Here is a 22552-nt window from a genome sequence, read left to right as displayed (position 1 = left end):
TAACTGAATAAAAAAGTATTAATAGAATCATCTATCAAGGATAGTTGTATACTCTATCTATACACTTATTTATAACAACAAATAAAGTACTATATGTCCATCAAATTGATAGTATTTTACCACTATTTATATTAACACTATGACTAAATAAGATGCCTAGTTTTGTAAATTTTTCATAAACAAGTTTACATGTGAATTACTTATCTTTAAACATTTTATTAATGTACATACTGTACGAATAGTTGAGAATTACATGTTTCAACTTATCAAACCTCAATAGCCTATCTGGTTCAAGTGGCTATAGTGGAAACATATGAAACAAAAATTTCTAAAACACAGAAACTTACATACATAGTACATATTTTACTGCAACTCCACTGATACAAAATAAACACACCCATCTATCTATATGTGGTTTCACTCTTAAGGCAACTTGCAAGCATTTAGTCCTGTACCAAACCTGCCAAACCTTACCCCACAAGATAGTAAGTTGATAAACAATGATTTATAAGCATAATAAAGTGGTTTTATTCATGGGGAACATACTACATATTTTGACAGAACATTGGTGTGTCATCTTCAGTAGAAGACAGGTCAGTGTTCTGACAAAACATGTAGTATGTTCCCCATGAATAAAACCACTTCATTGTGCTTATAAATCATTGTTTATCAATTTATTATTACATTAGCATAATGCGCTTCCATACACAAGTTTACCCCACATGAGAAAAAAAGTTTGAGAACTATATTTCAAGTCAATTTTGTAAAAACAATAAAAACAAAATGACAGTTCCACTCATAAATAAATTACCCTAGGTATTGTCCATCTGCAAAATCATAGCTAGTAAATACTTCAAGTTGTAGGAGTTCAAGTATGTACAAAATACATTTTAAGTTAGATAAATAAAACTCCTAAACATCCTGACTTTCCAAGAATTAAAAAAACACTTAACTCCATTTGAAAAATTGAGATAACTAGCAGCTTTAACTAAGAAGTGATCTACACCTTATTCAATGTTAATTTCTTTATTTTCAAATAATTATTTCAACGAAACAAAAAATATTGCAAAGTTCCTTCACTTAAAATTTTGTGGTATTTAATAAACAAGAAATCTCCTATTCCAATCCACTAAGAACCTTGAAACTTAAGCTAGAGGAAGAATAACCTATGACCATACCTAAAATAATCCTAACTAGTGTAAAAAAATATTAAGAACTACTGAGAGTTTTTTTTTACCATAATAATTAAAATACTATTGAATAATATGATAGTTACTACTAAGTGGCTAGCTTTTGCACTAAACAAATAATCTGTAAAGCTTTAAACAATGTTTTGCTATTAGAATCTTAAGTAACAATGTTCAAAATGTGTACCTGAAATTGAAGTAAGAGTACTAAAAATAACAGCAAAGGTTATCCCAGTACATAAATGAACCTTCATTGTCATCTCGAAGAACATGTTCTGAAGTATTTGGAAAAACAATCATTTGGAACAGTGTTGGTGCTCATTCTTAGATAACGGAGTGGAATGTTATGCCCATTTCCTTCGTAGATATAATAGGTAAACTTTGAAACATCTTAACACTGTAATGAGAAAATAAACAATAGAAATTATATTGTTGTGAACTCTTAAAAGCAAGTTGTTCAAAAATATTCTTAATTACCATAGCTTTTAATTTAGTAAAAAAAAAGAAAGAAAGAAGAGAGAGACTGCTTTTTCATCCCATATTTATTACCTAAGTCACTCACACCTAAAAGGAATTTTATTTTTGTTAAATGCCTTGATTTTAAGAAATGAAAGAAATTAAGAATATCAGCTCTAAAAAAATCAAAAACAAAATTACAGCATTATTGAGTTGTTTTTTCTCAATACTTTTAGCCTACTATAAATTCTTCTTTACATTGACTCTGTATAAGTGTCAAGAATGTGACACACAGGTACTAAGTGACAACTCTAATTAATCAATGTATATTTTGAAACTATTACGTTAATATAAATATAGTACCATAAAGACTGTCATACATCTTGGCAACTAGTGTTAATTGGATAGTACAGTGTTTTTCATACCATGGCATGTACAAATAAGAATAAAAAGTTGGTAGCAGGTGCTGCCAGCCAGTTACTTTACCTCTAATTGGTTGTTCAAAATTTGTGACAGTTGAAGACAGCCTCAGCAACTTTGCCATGAAAAAGAAACAATCTGGCGGCAATGTAAACCAAATCCAAGACCCCCCCCCCCCCTAATCACCAAAGCTAAACAAACTAGTTGGAAAACAACTCATGAGACTAAAATTAGGCATAGCAAAGATAGCTCATTATGTAGTTTTATGCTTACCAACAAACAAAGATAATAGCAAGATCTGATTACTTAGATACTTGGAATAATCAGAAACCCTAATTTCAATTAGCTGATTATTTTGGTGACGATTGGTTTAATAATAATATCAATTAATCCATTGTTAATATAATTAAAAACAGTAATCATCAGAAACCTTAATTTTAATTAGTTGATTATTTTCATGATTCTAATCAATGTATTTGCTGCTCAAAGGTAATTGATTATATTGCCCAACTCTAGATGGAAGTGTTGGAGTAAAAAGTAAGAAATTCAAAGTTAAAGTTAATTTCTAAAATAACATTTTAAAAATAAAAACCATATTCTCACATACAATCACAAAAAAAGACTGTATAAAAATTGTAGGCTAACAAACAAAATAGAAATGTAGAGATTAAGTATCAGCTTATGTCCCCTACTACATTATCAAAATAGACAGATTTTTATATTTCAGTCATATGTGTGTTTAAGAAAACATAAGTTCCTATATTTAGGTACAAGTTGAAACAGTTATATATATAACAGTACCTACTGTATATTTGTTAACTTATGACTATGTTTAAGCTGTGCCATTAGGCCACACTCCTTGACAATTTACCACACTGACAAGATTTTTCAGAAGGGCAGTCCACCACCTATCTTTTCCTTTTGCTATTAAGACTGGCACTTATATTCAAATCCTAACTTCAGGTCCAAGATTCTTAGCATCTGTTCCAATTATCCCTTGTAAAAGTACAACGAAGACTTTACAGTAGTAAAGATATAAAACTGTTTTGCATTACTCTACTTAATATAAGGTCAAAAGGTAGCCTTTACAATATTTCGATGCTTAACAAAAGAAAAAAAAAAGGAAGAGACAGAATGGTTTTTAATTACTGCAATTATAACTTTTCTTATATCATTTTATATTTGCAAAACATGAGAGTAGAGTGAAATTTGACACTCATGAGACACCTCCAGCAATGTGATTGCATCTCTTAAAATTTATCCTTCTCAAGATAATTTGTTAAATCTAAGTTTATGTTCTATTGATCATTGTTTTAATAACTTAATACACAGGCCATGCACATAACTGTTAACAAATAAATGTATTTATATGACACTGTTACAAACAAGTTGGGAAACAGTGATTTCTATGGCATAAGGTAATGTGAAGATGCTTAGAAAAATAAACTCTAACATAGTAGATGTACTCTTAAAATTTTCAGAGTGGTCAAGAGAAAATTACCAATGTTCATATGGTGCTTTACATGCCCTTGAAATAAGTACTATATTTGTTTTCAGACATTAGTAATCAAAAGATTTTACATACATCAAAATGTTTCAGACATATTTGCAATGATTAGGCTATACTCATGTTTAAAAAATGAAGATTGTCGGAGCTTGATTTTAAATGTACATGTGAATTGGTGTATTTAAACTGTGTTCATCAGTATTAAAAGACTTGCAACATATAACTGAAGTTGTTGTTGTTTTTCATATGCTTCTTTAATATTCCATTTATTTTTTGTTATTTTTGTCCTAATTTAGTTTTCTATGAATGTAACATAGAGATGTGCTCTGATGTTTAATATTTTAGAATATTTTATCCTTATCTATAATTCAACTACTGACTGACAAAACTGCAATACATGTATATTATTTTAATACAATGTAAACATCAAGCAGGTATATAATTTGACATAAAATTGATTACTTTAACTTGTATGACGATAATATAACCATACACAAGTTTGAATGTGTAGAAATACACACAAACATACATACACATATGAGAAGATACAAGTTAAAAGTTTGATAATGAAACTTGATATGAAATTAATGAGAAGATTTTATGATATGTTGTAAAAGATAAGCAATTCTATTAGATCTAATTTAGAGCACAACAGAAACTGGTAAACAGATTTGTGACTGAGATCAACAAGTAAAAGTCCTTTACTGTTAGCCTTAAGGATGGTTTATTGGCTCACATCAAGACTTATCAAAAAATATCTTGTAGGATATATTAAGGTGTTGCTGTAGATCATTAGAACAACCAACATCCGTTAGAAGTTCTGACTCCGTACACAGATAATATCAGTCTTTGTAATAAATTTATTGAAACAATGTATGAAAACATTTACTTGGTTATAATAAGAAGTTCAAAATATGGTCTTTTTTGCCTGTTATTTTAAATAGTAAGTTTTCTATTGAAATCACAAGACATGCAACCATAATAGATGCTTTTGGAACTCACACAATTGTCAAGAAGCTTAACAAGTTTTCCAGTATCAGATAAATAAGGAAAGTAGTTTGTTAGTTTTACTTGCTAGTCAAAAGCACAATATATGTAGCTGCTTGGCAATATACAATATAGGAGTGAGAATACAGCAAGATTTAAAAATTAACTTCAACTGAAAGTACTTCAATTTTAAAGAAATACTATTTATATGTACACATAACAATATACATTAAACTGATGCAACTGGTATGAATAGGATTAATTAGAGTTTTGATGAAAGACTATACAGTAAATTATCCACTGTTGAGTATTATGAGCTATAACTGCTATGAGTTTAGACTTAAAAAAGATTGTAAGACACGTGACATGGGTTTACACCACAATAAAATAATGTTAATATCATGCTTTCAGTCTTATCTTTAGGACTGTTGTTAAGCTAGAGTTTCTCCAAGCCAAGTTTATTTTTGCAGCACCATTCTGTACAATTGTCATGAAGTACTTACCTAATGATATAACGTACTCTTTGAAATTTATCAGTGGGAAAATACACAGAATATGTGGCAATGTATGCTATAGTACCAGTAGACTGTTATATTAAATATCTGAATACTTACTAAATACCTAAATACTTATTAGATACTCAATCAAAAATGTTTTCATTTCAAGATTTAATTTCTACAGGTATCACACTTAATTATAAATTACTTTTTCAGCTAGCCTACAAGTATTATAAGTTTCACATTGTGTTCCATTCAAACATTATGTATAATTAATATATTATTATTTACATAATACCCTAACACCAGAGGGCATGCATTTCACTTTTATTTGCAGTTAAGAAAATTGCTACACGGTAAATTTCATAAGTACATCACTGTTTGACTACCTTGCATTATGACTGGAATCATGTTGGGAGTAAATACCTTCCTTTCAATGTATTACAGACTTTATACCAGAAATAATTAATTCTTCGGGTTTGTGATAGCACTTTCAAAGTGATGACAATTTAATTACATGATCTTGTACTGTTAGAATGTTATATAGTTCAAGCAATGATGACTTTACATTTTCAAAAACAAAAGTTAAATATGAAGATTATTGACAAAGAAGCATAGTTTTGCAGCTTCCACCCATAAAAGCACCTAAATTATGAGATTTTACTCGATTTTAAGATACCATACAATTGAAATATTTCATGTACAATTTTTTTTATATCATTAACCATAGTACTAATTTTTTATTTCAAATTTTTAAATAAGATTAACAAATTTACTTATGATGATAATTCATATTATTTTACATTAATAAAATTGGTTACTTTATGCCAATTCACTAAAGCACTTACATATCATTTCTTTATTTCAAAAATTACTCTGACTCCGAGGTTTTCAATAAAATGTTTATATCAAATCTTTATGGGTACCCGAACTGATTACCTGCAATGCATTTTCATATACTGCAATGCAAGTTTTAATAAAATTTATTTAGAAATTAAATATACAAGGCCTGAATACTGCCACAAGTATTACCATATTGCTGTTTTCATATTAATGGTTAGAACATAAAGTTTAGAACAATATTAAATGACCAAGTACAAAGTCTTCCCCACAAGACTTAGTACTTAACAATTTAATGATCTGGAGCCTCTTCAATGTTTCATATCCATATGCATAAGATTTGATAAAATTTACAAACATATTGTGTTGAAAATCTTTGAGAAGTTTCTTTTAATCTAAACTGGAAGTGGAACTTAGTGGATAGTGTTGTCAGTACCCTAGTGATTTGACAAAAAGTAAGGTAATATACTAATAGTAGTTCTAGCAGTAGTAACAGCATTACACTTCACACTTACTTAATACTAATATACAGTATTACTAATAGTAATACTAGACTACTAGTAGTAGTTTATTTACACTGGGTTATTCGTACCTAGTGCAGTAGTGGTAATACTATTACAAGTACTACTGAGTACTATATAAGTATCATTATAATTATTAACATTATGAATTAATAAATTTGAAAATAATAATTGTCTTAGTCTATAAAATTTAGTAAAACATCAATTAGGTTTTAGTTTCTGAATGTAGAGAATCCATAAAGATACCTTTTCATGTCATACCAATATCTTGAAATAGAAAGTAACGGTCGTACTCTTTTCAACAGCTGAAAATCGAGTTTGACTCTTATAATATAATTTTTTTAAACATACAAACATAAATACGCCAAATACACCCACATAAGATATAGTCAATTCATGACGTCACAAAAAAGTACTGGCAGAGGGCGCGACATACGATACACAAATGTAAATTTTCCGAATAAAATATAGGGTAAAAATTATATACAAAGAAGCAGTCAAAGTTTTTAAATTAATTTTTCTTGCAACTTACAGTCAAATGATAAAATCATCTACAACATATTTACAATAATAGAAAATGATGGTTTAAATGATCAAACTAGTTTATAAATGTATTCTCAAAATATAACGTCTCATTTCTTCTTGTAGCTCATAAGTAAAATATAGCGCACATTTTTACCCAGAGCCATTTTTAAGTAAAGTGTGTTATAAACAAACAATATATATTGTTCTCTTTATTCTTGTACTGCTATCAAAATAATGTGGACCTTCACGGGAAACACTAATTTCGTAAATGTATAATCTTGAACTATCTTTACGAAGCTAAATGACCATATTTTGATTGACAAACACATCGGTCTGTTAGTGAAAAAAGTGTAGCTAATGGCTCTGAGGAACTCTGGTATTGGGCGAAAAGGCCTTGTCGGCACTTGATATAGCAGATAACGTGTCTGACATATTGTTATACACTCTGCTTTACTCTGATTCTGTAAGTTCTTTAAATGATCTTGAACAGAAAGGCTACACAAAGGGCTATTTGCAAATTATGGTCCTTCTTTTTGAACTGGTAGGCTAGTTAACAGCACTCTCCGCACTCTTATATTACTTTTGTCTGACCATACAGTTGAATCTGATCGTCACTCACTGTCCTGAAATGCAAAGCACGCTTTAGCGGCATAGGTCTCGAACTATGAACTCTCCAATTCATAGTCTAATATGCAAACTACTAGACCACACCCGTCTTTACATGTTTGAGACTACAATACATGTGAAAGTAAGAATATTTAATAAATAGATAAAAATAAAACGCCATCAGTATATATCAACGATCTAATCCATTCATCACCAACGTTAAATACGAATGACTCGTCAAAATACTAGTGGACTATTAGGGATGTTTTATTTTTTTCTACCCAAGTGGTTAAAAACCGAAAAGAGCAAAAAACGTTCGTATCCATCTGCTATTTATTTATCAAACAAAAGTCCGTCGTTTCATAAACAGATTACATGTCAACTACATTTATGTGACATGGCAACATGCACTTGGTAGGTTTTACTGATATACGAATAAAAACAACAAATGTCATCGGTGCTGAGAAACTGAAAACTAGAGTAATAGAAAAAAACATATGCAAGCGCCAGTTAGCTTTGAGAAAATCTGTTCAAGGTCTTATACTCCGAAAGAACATTTGCAAATAGCATACAAATATAAAAATACAAATGAAGCGTTCAGTAGCGTTGAAATTGTCCAACGGCAGGTGGGGCTATCAAATTTTGCTCGAAGTCTCATGTAATTTCGGATAGTATCTAAAAAGCATTGCCAAAAATCTGTCGTTGGTTTAGAACTCTGTGACTTTTTTAAAATTTAATTTTTACTCATGATTAATTACTTCAGGATTAATGTCTATCATTAATGTTTATTATTTTTTGGCAATCTTTTTTTTTAGCTAAATCAATTCGGTTCAATGTTACTAAACTGAGCACAGAAGCATTGGACTACACACGACTGGCACGAAAATTGTTTATTTACCGTGAAACTGTGATTATTTGTTTGTTGTTAAACACAAAGCTAAACAATGGGTTAGCTGTGCTGTGACAACCACAAGCATGGAAACCCAATTTTTAGCGTTATAGATCTACAGACGTACTGCTGAGCAAATTGTGATAGCTTGAAGTATTGAAAAAAGTGTCTTAATAGCAACTGCTAGCTGGTTAGCCCTTTAGCTCAACTTATAACATAACATAATGTTTTGGGACAACATGGGACCTATTGGTCGATCTCGGCTGTTTCATCCTCTAAACTAAACTAAAACTATTAATAAATACATTTAAAAAAAAATCTTAAAGCCAGCCATTGTCATTCATATATTTATCAAGCTTTCTCTTAAATTTAGTGCCTCCACAACACCTGAAGGCAACTCATTCCAAATGCCAACCACCCGGGTAGAAAAAATAAAACTGTCTTAGCTGAAGATGACTCCTACCCTGCTGAAATTTATATTTGTGTTCCCTAGGCCTACTATTCTCACTGATATTTCTGTCGATACAACCTAAATCCTATTTGCCTTACTATTAGCAACAGCACACTGCTTGGATGGCTTAAGAAACTGATCAACTATTACATCAAGATCCCTTTCCTTCATAATACTGTTAAGGTTACTCCCATCCAAATTATACTTATAATTCAAATTATGATAACTCATATGCATTATTTTGCATTTATTATAATTAAAACCTATCTGCCATTTATTTGCCCAACTCACTAAATGAACTAAATCCTTTTGTAAATCATTAGCATTCTGTTCACAGCTAGCAACATCCAAGACCTTAATATCATCTGCAAATTTAAGTAATTTATTGACCATTCCATCATCTATGTCATTTAGGTAAATAAAAAAGAGCAAAAGTGCTAAGACTGAGCCCTGAGGTACCCCACTTGTAACATTAATCCAGTTTGACTGAACTCCATTTGTAACAACCCTCTACTTTCTTCCATCCAGTCACTCTTCTATCCAATTTGCTAACTTACCCCCCACACCTATAGAGATATTTTTACAAGCCTTTTATGCGGCACCTTGTCAAATGCTTTCTGAAAATCTAGATACACCAAATATACACCCTTACCCTCATCTACATACGCAATAACCTTTTTAAAGAATGTCAAAAGAGTTGTAAGGCAGGATTTTCCCTTAGTGAAACAAAACTGATTATCCAATAGATTCCAAACTTTCTTAAATGGCTTTGCAAAACATCTTTTATCAGACTTTCCAAAACTTTTCCTACAACTGATGTAAGACTAATGGGCCGATAATTCTTGGGCAGTTTTTATCACCTGCCTTGAAAAGAGGAGTGACATTAGCTAATTTCTAATTCTTTGGTATCTGCCCACTATTCAAGGACTTACAAAAAGCAGTAGCAAGTAGCTCACATATCTAATCCTTAACCTCCTTGAAAACCTTGGGGAAATTTTAACTGGCCCAGGAGCCTTATCGTTCTTTAAACTTCCCATTTTTTTTCTTAACAAGCTCAGAATTAATGCAGTCATCTTGTTCGGTTTTGTTTCCATCTATCAATTATTCAAAACGTGGAATACTGGCACTCACCTGTTGTACAAGAAGCCTCGGATTCAATTTCCAGGCAAGGAAATGCAAGTATGAAATTACCACGAAGAAAAATTAGCGCCAAGTGGTGGTCTATAGAACAGCACGTTATACCTGTTCAAATAATTAAAATACCTTTTTAAGTGCATTCCTTCAGTTTAAAGAACATTTTCTTCTTTATTTATTTTAATTCAATGGCATTTTGCATGATTGCTTACTCACTCAACGTTAATTTTTAATATAAATCAAAATTGTAAAAATGGCACGTTTTCCGAGCGTATTAAGATATGCTTCATGAACAAACGTGTTTCTAGGGATATTGTAAGAATATATATATATATATATTCTGATGAAATTGTATTGGTTGGTACACACTGACATTTTTATTGAAAGATAAAGTTATACAAATGTATGTGCCATCTTACAAAATACTTCAAGTTTAGCACAAAATCAAAATCAAAACTGAAACAGGAAACGCTAATAGAAGTGAGGCAACATCCACCTCACAGATGGCAGCGCATTCTGATGTTTGCCTAAATTTATTAAGAATCATAAAGAGTTAGAATGTGACAGGAAAAATAACATCACACAATAAATATAAAGTTGTTGGCAATTCAAAATAAGAGCCAAGTGATGAAATAAAGCATATGGAAACTTTATTGGTAAAAAGGAATGATTATCCTAGTAGATTTGTTAAAATATACTTAATTACCGTGATTCGATTACCCGTGTTGGACAAAGTGCAGAAAGCCCATTGTGTAGCTTTACACTATGGAAATCAACAACAACAGCTTCAAAAAAAAAAAAAAAATTTACATGATTACTTTGTTGTTCCGTATGTGTCTGGCTTTTCAGCTTAGATAAAATGAATATGGCAAAAAAATAGGACAGAATATATAAACTTTCCGTTGTGTGTAAATTTATTATTATTCTACCATAGAAAAGGGTTGAATGCATTTCTAAAAAACATAATTAAACAAACTTTAATTATTAAAGAGGTAGCGTAGAATGTACAGACTATAATAATCTTTATATAGGAGGGTTTGTTTGTTTGATTTGAATTTCGCGCAAAGCTACACGAGGGCTTTCTTCACTAGCCGTCCCTAATTTAGCAGTGAAAGACTAGAAGGAAGGCAGCTAGTCATCACCACCCACCGCCAACTCTTGGGCTACTCTTTTACCAACGAATAGTGGGATTGACCGTCACATTATAAACGCCCAGCTGTTGAGACCAGACAGAAAATAAATCCAAGAATAGAAAAACGTAGGCATACTCTATCTTATGTCTACTACTATTATAAAAATATATAATATCGCAGCGAACATAAAATGGCAAACCTTATTTGCTGTTTCAACTGTATAATCTTCATCGTTAGCTTCTTGTGACCTCACTACTGTTTAATGAAATATGATCCAATTAGCATAACTCTTGCGATATAAAGTCAGTAGTTCTTCATGAAATTCATTGCTCAGGTTTGTCAGTAAAGATGTTCGGATATGAACAGTCCCATCGAGCTCTGTATAAGTTCTTTCCAGTTCAATGATGACGAAATATTTTCCGATCCGCCCCCACGATGTTGACGAGTTGGATGTATGATATGTCATCGTCAAAGGAAGATACTTGCGATTGTTTTGCTGAATAATTAACAATTCTTGAAATCAAGCATGCAGTCTTAATTATAACGAGCATCGGTTGCAAGCAGACCGGATAGCACCTGGTAACATTTCTTGAGATTAAGCATGCAGTCTCAATTATGAGGAGCATCGGTTGCAAGCAGACCGGATACAGCACCTGGTAAACGTAACTGAACTTGTTGAACCTAATTATCATTAAATTTTTTTCATTTCTCTAAGATCAAATTCTTGATGGTTTTCGTTTCAGAATGATTCGTTGCATTCTTTTTGTGGCATTAAAAGGAAGGTTGACGTAAGTTTGAATTTCGGTCATCTTTGTTTATTTCGTGTTCTTTGCCACAGAACATTCAATGGGTTTAAACTGACAATTTGCTGTGTCTGTTACGAAGTTGCTTTATGGTTGGTTGGTGGATCGCTAGATTGACCTGAGGATTTGGATATCTGTTTCTTCTTCAATCTTTCTTTGGTTAAACAGACATGTACTGCTTATGACATTTATATGACATTAAATTATTCTCCTGCTGTCGCCTCTCCAGTTGATTTAATAATTGTACGAGTCTAAGCTTCAGCTGAGTTAATAAGGTGACCTTTAGTGATGTTACACTTAATAATATATGTTTCATTTTCAACCATACTCACTATTTTAAAAAATGTACTCTTGGTAACACGAATTCAGTCATCGCCAATCAGTATAAATAATGTACGTACTGAAAAGGGAAATGCGAGATGTTCTTTTTTCTTTGCGACCTGGCATGACCAGGTGGTTAGGACGCTCAACTTGCAATCTGCGGGTCGCGGGTTCGAATCCTCATCACCAGAAATGCTCTTCCTTTCAGCCATGGTGGCGTTATAATGTTACAGTTAATCTCATTATATGTTGGTAGAAGAGTAGCCTAATGATTGGCAGTGGATGGTGTTGACTAGTTGCCTTCCTTCTAGCCTATCACTGCTAAATTAGCGATAGTTAATGCAGAGAGACTTCGAGTAGGTTTGCGCAAAATTCAGACCAAACTTTCTTCTTTGAAGAAATTCCCGACTTGTTCCCTTTTCTGACCTAACATTCCTGTGAATAAAATTTCAGTAATTTTTTTACGCCGATGATACGATTAGCTTCTATAACACAAAAAGCCAACTGATAGTGAGTGTACAAATTCCTAACGTCTTAAAAGAAACACGATATTAAAAAGTATTCACATAAATACCAAGTAGGTCAGTAAATAACTGGGGGCGTTATAATGTGACGGTCCATCCCATTATTCGTTGGTAAAAGAGTAGCCCAAGAGTTGGCGGTGGGTGGTGATGACTAGCTGCCTTCCCTCTAGTCTTACAATGCTGAATTAGGGACAGCTAGCGCAGATAGCTCTCGTGTAGCTTTGCGCGAAATTCAAAAACAAACAAGCTAATATACTGTACTAAAAATATATTAATATGTTAATGTTTGTGATTTTTTTTATCTTTGTTTTTAATTTTAATAAATGTTTATAGTACAGTAGTTTCACGAATATTATTCCGCGGGAAAATGTTGCGATATAGTCATCCAGCCATAAAGTATCCTGGCAGCATGGCGCTGTCGAACGTTCAGGAATTCGCTATATGAACCACATACATGTATATAGATGCTAAACATAATCGCCTGCTACGCGTCACACCACTAGGCTTGAATGTGCGATTGACTAGTTGTAGTTCTTGTGTTTGATTTTTCATGTCACACCCACCTTTATAACCTAAATAGGATTTTGTATTAACTGTTTTTTGTTTGTTTGTTTGTTTCAGAAAAATCATTTACTGAAAAATAACAAACTGTCCTTATGAAGTTAAGTAAATAAATGATCCCGAATGTGACATCATGAACGCTGTTTATAACCAAAAAAGGCTAAAAACATTAATACTACACGAACACTGTTTATAACCAAAAAAAAAAAAGCTAAAAACATTAATACTACTTTTAAGACTGAGGAATGCTGTATTTGAAAAAGAAACAGATCGAAGTAAAATGCAGCGTGCTCTACAGTTACAGAAGAGTTAGCAGTTTATTGTTTAGAAATAATGTGAGCTTTTGGAGGTAAAATTAAACAATAAGATAGGTCTTTCACTAACGGTGTAAAATTAATATCAGGCTTCTGTCTTGTTTAATTTGTAAAAATTAACATCGTCATAATATAACTATTTTATTGAGGTCCGAAAAGCAACGAAAGTATACATCATTTAGCAACATTAAATTGTGCCAAACAAAGTAGTAATCTATGTAAGACTAGAGGGAAGGCAGCTAGTCATCACCACCCTCCGCCAACTCTTGGACTACTCTTTTGCCAACGTGGGCACTATTTGCCAATAGTGGGATTGACCATCACATTATAACGCCCATACGGCTGAAAGGGCGAGCATGTTTGGTATGACAGGGATTCGAACCCGCGACCCTCAGATTGCGAGTCGAGTGCCTTAACCACCTGGCCATGTCGGGCCAGTATATTAGCTATTACATTTAATTTCACTCTGTATGATGTTATCCCTTTTTTCATTTTATTGCTGTCCACCTCTCTTCTTGAAGGATGCTGAGCTAATGCGAGATTTATACATTTTGCCACTTTAAGGCAAGATTTTAAAGTTTTGTTCCTGGCGAATTGATTTGGTTTGCTTTGGATATTCGCAGAAAGCCGTACAAGAAATATTGTCTGCGGACAGACGTCCTTAACTTTGAGCGAATAAACTAGAAGGAAGGCAATTATTCGACACCACCCAACTCCAACTCTAATAGAATAGTGGGATTCGACTTTTTCATAAGACATTCAAATCTCCAGAGCGTGATTTTTTTACGCCAATGAGACGCCGACAGAGGTCTCTTGGATCTACATTCTGACACGCGACAACTTAGCCACACTCGGCCAATCCTCGAAGAAATTCCGTGTACCATTATCATCTGCAAACATACATGTATATGTGACATTGCATGAACAAAATATCGTAATTTGTAGTAAACTTTTACTTTAGTAAGGCTATTTGTGTCAGTGGCACAGCGGTATGTCTGCGGACTTACAACGCTAGAATTCGGGTTTCGATACCCGTGGTGGGCACAACTAGCCCATTGTGTAGCTTTGTGTATAAATTCAAAACAAACAAACTTACTTCGAACTGCTTAGATTTAAAATAATTGATTTTTCTTGTTTTCAGCTGCAGACTTTTGAAGCACTTTTTAAAATGTTATTTACTGAAATTAGTAGAGGCTTGTTATTATCGGATTGATTTTGTTACACTGTCTGTGTCTAGGAGCACAGTTTATCAGTCAGTAAGACAGGTCAAAGAGAGCGAAATAGTCGATTATATGTTTTTTTTTATATTAATTTTATTTTTGTTTATCGATTTTTGCCGCCCTAAAGGCGAGTCTGTATAGCTCCCCCGGTGGGCTAGCGGTAAGTCTGAAAGGTTGTAACGCTCAAAATCGGGTTTCGAAACCTGGGGTAGGCATTGCACAGATACCCCATTGTGTAACTTTGTGCTGACTAACAAACAAACAAAGTGTATAAGCTGAAATACACGTGTAATATTTACGTACAAGTACATAACGTAAATTGTTTCCTTAACATGATGCATTGCCATCGAACGGCAACAGTTTGAAGTTAGAAGCTTATAATTTTGTATCATGACATAATTTATTTTTGTGTGTGTGTTTATTGCCATATGTAATTGTATTGTAAATGGTAATACACAGCAAGCATGATCAGTGAAATATATATTTTAAAAATGAAATAATAGTAATAGTTTGTTTGTAATTAAGCACAAAGCTACACAATGGGCTATCTGCCCATCATGGGTATCGAAACCCGGTTTCTAGCGTTGTAAGTCCGCAGACATGCCGCTGTGCCACTGCAGGGCAATATAAGCACAAAGCTACAAAATGGGCTATCTGTGATGTGCCCATCACGGGTATCGAAACCCGGTTTCTAGCGTTGTAAGTCCGCAGACATACCGCTGTGCCACTGGAGGGCAATAGTAATAGACTACCATCATTAGAGTAGGGCTACCACATGCTAAATTGTTGTAACCCTGATGTCTACCCTCCAACATTAATAAAAAGTTTACAAATTAATTTCTGATTACAGGTTTTGGTGTTAAGAGAAGTTTTTATCTTCTTAAATATAAATTTGGTTTCAGAGCTCCCATATACGTCATAGTTACGTTTTAAGTTGACCTTTTCCGTCATGATAGAACGAGACCCCTTAAAATTAATTTTTTGTTTGTTTAAACCCAAAGCTACATAATGGGATGTCTGCGCTGTGCCAACCGCAGGTATTGAACCGTGATTTTCTTCGTTATATGCTCTCAAGCTTAACCCTGAGCTATCGGGATCAAGGTCAACTTTTTTTTTTTAATGGTAACACGAGATCTAGAAAATATGTACGGGGGGCAAGGTCAACTTATTTGTTTATTTATTTTAGAGCAAAGCCAGATCGGGTTATATGCCGTGTCCACAACAGGGAATCGAATTTCAGTGATGTAAGGCCGTAAACATACCACTGTCCCACAGGGGTATGCCAAAAAAATAAAACACAAACACAATAAAAACTGTTTCAATACAATAATTTTTCAAATGATCACATTGACATTAAGAAAACAGAGGTTTTGAAACACCGTTAATGAAAAAGATAACTTTTGAAAACGAACATGTTGAATTTCACTCATTTAGAATTCCAGTGACTTAAATCATAAACTTACGATAGGTTTTCATTGTACGTCTTTAAGTTTGAGCATCGTTATTTCATTTCTCTAAGTACCGGGCGTGGTATTATTTTGCATAAGAAGTGGGTAAACTTAGGTAGTCAAGTGAGTGTTAAGTCAGAACATAAGAGGTGGGTTAACTTAGGGAGTCCAGTGAGTGTTAAGTCAGAGCATAAGAGGTGGGTTAACTTAGGGAGTCCAGTGAGTGTTAAGTCAGAGCATAAGAGGTGGGTTAACTTAGGGAGTCCAGTGAGTGTTAAGTCAGAGCATAAGAGGTGGGTTAACTTAGGGAGTCCAGTGAGTGTTATGCCAGAGCATAAGAGGTGGGTAAACTTAGGGAGTCCAGTGAGTGTTAGAATACATTTAATTTAAGTTGGGTAATGAAATTTGTATATATAATTTCATATAAACAGTTGTTTTGAACACAGAGAACCATCGCGTGTATCGAAACCCGATTTTTAGCGTTACAAGTAAGTTATAGGAAAAACCTTTCCTTAATGGAATGAAGTTATATTTTGTATTGTTAGCTATCGTAAGCTCAGAGATTTCAGGTGACGAGTTCTTTTCTGAACGAAATATTCATACTCATATGGAGAGATCGATTAGTAAGATATATATATATATATACATAGAGATAGAGTGTGTGTTCTGAATTCGTGATGGGAGGGCATGTTCTTTATATAAAAGTGCAGGTAACAGCTTTATGAAGCACCATTTAGGGCCTGAATAGGTCGTGTAGTTTGCATCTTGACTATAATTTATTTGCTATTAAGCCCAAAGCTCTACAATGTGCCCACCCGGATTTTAACATTATAAGTTTTCGTACTTACCACTGAGTCACTTGGGGGCACATGGATAGAAAGCCGAATATTATAATGCTCAATTTATAAAATGTGTGTAACTTGCACTTCAGTGTACAAAAACTGAATAGTATAATCTACTATAAAATGTATATAATCTGCACACTGGCGGGCTGAAAATTCAATGCCATAATCACCAATTTATAAAATGTGTGTATCTTTGTTTTACCTTGGTGCGTAGAAAGCTGAATATTGTAATCTATAGTTTATAAAATGCATCAACTTTGCATCTTGCTGGGCAGAACATTGAATATAATGTTATTCAAATTATTAAGACTGTGTGGTTTGCATCATTGCAGATAGAACAGTAGTCATACGGTTGAAGACATTATAAGTTAGGCTAAATGACATGTGATGTTTGATGCAAACTGAAATACTTAATTTGAAACCTGACATAGATAGCATTCATCTGGTACTTTCAAACGGTGTTAACAAAGAGAACTTTTTCTGGAGTCTCACTTTCTTTGAAACTACGTAAAATACAGTAACTTCCTGTTTCCTAAGGTCCTCACTAGGCAATCCAACTCGCTAGGCTTCCTCGGTCTTACAAAAGAGGCGTGCTATTTTTAAAAGCTAAAGTCACGTGATACTGGGAATATCTCTTTGTTGTGCCAAATCCAACAATCTGATCACGAAAAGACTTGGTGTTTTCTGTGGCAGTGGTATCATGGGAGAACTCTAGCATTAACGTTAGTGGTCGTCAACGTTTTCAAAAACAAGCAACAAGCATTTTCAGTTGATTCTTTGAATTACACCTCAAACACAGGTACGAATATTACTTTTTATCTATGCTTTCAGAACAGTTTGGTAGTGTATTTACGTAATAATTAAATAGATAATACTTGCAGTTATTTTTTTTTCAACATTTTCATTAGGATAGACATTATAAAAAATAAAATCTCCAATTTTAGTTCAACCCGTTGTGAATTACACTACACTAATTAAATTAAGAAAACTTTAAACTGATAAATTAGTATGATAATTCTTCTAAAGAATTATCAGTCTGTATTTATCAGTTTTATTTATTTATTTTTTTGCATTGAAAACACGTGGTAATAAAGGAAAATCAGAAATTATTAGAATGTATTATATATATATATATAATGTTACAAAGGCTAAATCTACATTATGTTGTAAAGTTTAAACGGTTATAATTCTGTAGATTGTAATAAAAATAAACTAGTAGTACATAGATGTGCATTTAAATAACTAGTTATATATATTAAGATCGAGAAAAACTTAATTCTAAGTTACTGAGAATTTTGTGGTTGTTTGGTTATTAAGCACAAAACTACACAAAGGACTATCTATGCTCTGCCCATCGCGGATATGAAAACCCAATTTTCAGCGTTATAAGCCCATCAAACTTATCGCTGAGCCACCGGGGGCGTTTCTAGCAGAAGGCACTTTTATGACATCAGACATTCTACAAAAGAATAAACGGGTTGCTGAAGAGACGTTTCCAAAAAAAAAAAAAAAGATAAAAATAGAAGTCCTGGGTGGTAAGCTTGAGGGCTTATAACGCTAAAATTCGGGATTCAATCCCTGTTATGTGCATAGCTCAGATAGCCCATTATTCACAGTTATCTTTGACAGCAAAATAAACAATAGAGTTCTGAATGTCTAGTTGATTTGTCAAATGTAACGGTCATTTGAAGAATTTAAAATTATTTAAATTGTTATTTTATTTTAAATAGATTCCAAGTTACATGATATAAATCATTTATTCTACATTTGAAATGTGAAGCTTCCTCCCATTAACTCAGTTCCTAAAGTAAAGTTCTATAACAAAGTTTATTCTCTAGTCACAAACGTTACAGTATATTTATGTCCCATGTCTACTCTTTATCAAATTACTAAATTCATTTGACGGTATAACCAAAATAGTTTGAATCTTATTGTTGCTACAAGTTTTTCTGTTGGGGGCAGTGTGTGCTCGTGGTCCTCTAAGTGGTTTTTTTATTATAACCTTACCACATCTAAAAGAAAGTCACTCGAAAAGACGTAAAAAATATTATTATTTTACCCTTTTGTTGTGGCTCCGCTTCAAAGAATAACATTAAGCGAGTTAATTTCATGGGGGAATAAAGTTCTTTGAATAATATTAAAGGTTTCTAAATGCTGATTGTTAGTTGTATTTACTCCTCGGATTAAAATCGGGTTGCGATACATGATACAGTAACACCTACGTCTAGGAGGGCGATGACTGTAATGAAGAGCAGGAATTACTGCATTTCATATGAACTACATTTCCCTATATTTGCTGAGGTGATAGATTGATGCTTGAAATCGCTCTCCAGATCTTTCGCTTTTTGCACAGGGTTGTGTGCGTTATTCAAATAGCATGCATATATTTGAAGAAAAACGTTTCGCTGTGTTCCCTTAGGGCGTGTTTTGCAGTCGATTATAAACTATGTCCAGCTTATACGTGTGTGTGTGATAAACGAGAGCTTGTTTTCTATTAGACGTCAGTCTACATAACTGAAACAAAGTTTCAGAGCAGCAACTTTGTCTTCTGTTAGTATTTTTGGCAAGGTGACCCTGGCTTACATAAATAAGATCTGCATGACGTGAGCCTCTTTAATCTTCTGTAACAGAATGTATCTTAAAGAATAAGCATCAGACCTTGAACTGGGATTAATTTCACAAATGTTTATTTTTTCCGGAAAGGAGATTTGATAAATATTTTTAGTAAACCTGATGGGTTGGATGCTAAAGACGTATACTAGAAAAGAGAGGTTAAATAATGTGTTAATGATTAAAGGAACCTAGATAGTGATATTTGACATGCGCTGTAAGTCTTCCTGCTAGAGATCAAACCGAATGCATTTTTGTTATAATTATGTACAATAAAATAATGTGCTCCAACTAATATTTAATTAAGTTTTCTAGTTGGAGACGAAGCCATTCTACTAAACATTTTCATACCACAATTCTGAACTTTGGTGTGGCTCTTATGTGTGATAATGAATAAATTGTTTGATACGTGCTAACATTAAATGTTTCCATCAAAAAGTTTTTTGTAAAGATATGTCCTCACCCTTGCTTGCGATAAACAACTGGATAAACAGCTCCCAACTGAATAAAGTTAATAATATAAACAGCTCGTAAAGATATGTTCTCACCCTTACTTGCGATGAACAACTGGATAAACAGCTCCCAACTGAATAAAGTTAATAATATAAACAGCTCGTAAAGATATGTTCTCACCCTTACTTGCGATGAACAACTGGATAAACAGCTCCCAACTGAATAAAGTTAATAATATAAACAACTCCCATCTGAATAAAGTTAATAATACTCAATGATGTTTTCTTATTTTTCTAAGAAAATATTTTAGATAGATCCAAAAAAGAAATTATCAAAAATCTTAAACCCTTTCATTTCGTTGTGACTTAACTTTTTTGTTTCTTTGAAATTAAGCACAAAGCTACACAATGGGCTATCTGTGCTCCGCCCACCACGGGTGTCGAAACCCGGATTCTAGCGTTGTGAGTCTGCAGACATACCGTTGTACCACTGGGGGGGGGGGACTTAACTTATATAATTATTGCATGAAAAATTTATAAAATATTGGAGAATTGAAAATGTCACGTAGGAAGCATGTAATTTAACCCTACAATTAATGACTACCGGTGGGGTCAACATTCCGCATCATATTGAGTGTATTTTGTCTCTTTGTTCCCTGTTAGACCATTTGTTGTATAAATAAATCTGAACAAAAATGTTGGATGAAATCGTTTATTGTTTGCGTAAGGTAGACAGTGAGCCCCAGCAGACACTAATAGGATTAATCGCAATATTGATGATATTTTTGTCAACACTGTCTTATTAGAGATCCTTTAGCAAACAAAGCATAAATTGACAAACAAGTTGGTTTATAAATAGTTTAGAAAAGTATATCTAAAAAGCCGATGAGATCAATTTGAGGACCACGTAGATAATCCTAAGACTAAAAATTTCTTACTAGCAGTAATTATGGGATTAATAGTTTATTTCAGTATATATAGGCCTTACTCGGCATGTGAGATGTACCACGTTCGATCTCCGGATTAGAAAACATTAGATTACCACAAGAAAAAGCTGCTATTTTCGTCTGAATAGAGTTTAGAGGTTTCATAAACTAACTGGTTAGCAATAAGTTCGTATTAAAGCATGATTATACAAATTCTTTACATAAACAAGCATTTTTAAAATCAACTATCTTAAAATTAGCAGCTATTTTACTTTGTATATTGAATTCACCAGACCTGAAATTGACGCTTGTTGTACATTAGCTAGAAAGTAACATTTCCTTTGTCATTTGGATGTTGGCCTAAACCAGCATGTACTCATTTCAAGCATTCTTTCATCGTTTTTATTATTAGTCATGTCACGTGCTGCACCAGCGGAAATGTATAAAAAAAATACTGCACATTGAATTATAAAGCTATATTATGCAAACAGTTATAACATTTTTACAATGCTTTATTCAATGAAACCAATGAGAAAAGGGATAGAACATTGACTGAAACCTTTGTATTTATTTAATAATGTCAGAATCACTACTTATTATTTAAATGCTTGGGATAAGAAAAAGTTTAAGATATTTTCACGTTTCAGAAAAACTGAATATGATCTACATTGATGAGACAGAACCGGACGAAAATGGTAAGTTATTGCAAACATAATGTTATTAGCTTTCTGCTGGTGTTGGTAATGTCTAGGCTGAAACACATATATTTTAAAATCAAACTTTAAGACCGAATAAATTAAGTTTAAAAAATAGTCAAATATTTTATTAAAGATACTGTGAGTCTTCTGTTATAGAAAGTTCACTTATGCAACTCCTAAACCGTAAAATAGCCTTAGTTTATTTTACTACATGTTTATGAACCAATTGTTAAACCTGTTTCGGAGATTCACGACTCCACTGTGCTTTCTGCAAAATAGTGAAATGAAGAGTAATTATTGAAAATTGTCATTTGACGGTAAGAAGATAAAGAAGTGAAAAAGTACATCATTTTCAACATATTTTCATTGCATTTTTAACAAAGGGTGGGTGAAAAAACAAACAGAAAGAATACCATAAAATTTCAAAATTTTGAATTTATAACTTGTTGATAAATGTTTTTAGAATGGTAATATTTTTTTTCCGCGATAGATCGAGTTTATTATTTATTATAATAATATTATAATTATCTGTTTATTATTTATTATAATAATATTATAATTATCTGTTTATTATTTATTATATATTTATTATCTGTTTTACGTGAATAAGAGATTGGTTATATCTTTCAGAGTCAGAGACGTCTTTTGAAGCTAGGAATATCTCAGTTAAAAAAGAC

At 32.7% G+C, this 22552-nt stretch overlaps 1 protein-coding gene and 1 long non-coding RNA gene across 4 annotated transcripts in view; one reads left to right on the top strand and one right to left on the bottom strand.

The window, feature by feature from the left end:
• LOC106460354 (TGF-beta receptor type-1-like) overlaps window positions 1-6788 on the bottom strand; it is a 46457-nt gene extending 39669 nt beyond the window's left edge. For all 3 annotated transcript variants that reach the window (XM_022387050.1, XM_022387049.1, XM_022387048.1), the window contains exons 1-2: window positions 6662-6788; window positions 1375-1584 (exon numbers count right to left, since the gene is read on the bottom strand). Coding sequence is in view for 2 of the 3 variants with exons in the window: in XM_022387049.1 (XP_022242757.1) it covers window positions 1375-1459 (85 nt within the window). In the remaining variant the exon portion in view is untranslated. The remainder of the gene's footprint in view (window positions 1-1374; window positions 1585-6661) is intronic.
• An 11068-nt stretch (window positions 6789-17856) lies between these two features.
• On the top strand, window positions 17857-22552 carry LOC111085981. Its single transcript, XR_002610751.1, has 3 exons — window positions 17857-17988; window positions 21825-21872; window positions 22506-22552. It is a non-coding gene; the product is annotated as an uncharacterized LOC111085981 (long non-coding RNA).

The sequence above is a fragment of the Limulus polyphemus genome, unplaced genomic scaffold, assembly GCF_000517525.1.
Source record: "Limulus polyphemus unplaced genomic scaffold, Limulus_polyphemus-2.1.2 Scaffold758, whole genome shotgun sequence".
Taxonomy (NCBI): Eukaryota; Metazoa; Arthropoda; class Merostomata; order Xiphosura; family Limulidae; genus Limulus; species Limulus polyphemus.
Note: the sequence above shows the minus strand (reverse complement) of the source record. Positions and strands in the feature narration are given on the sequence as shown.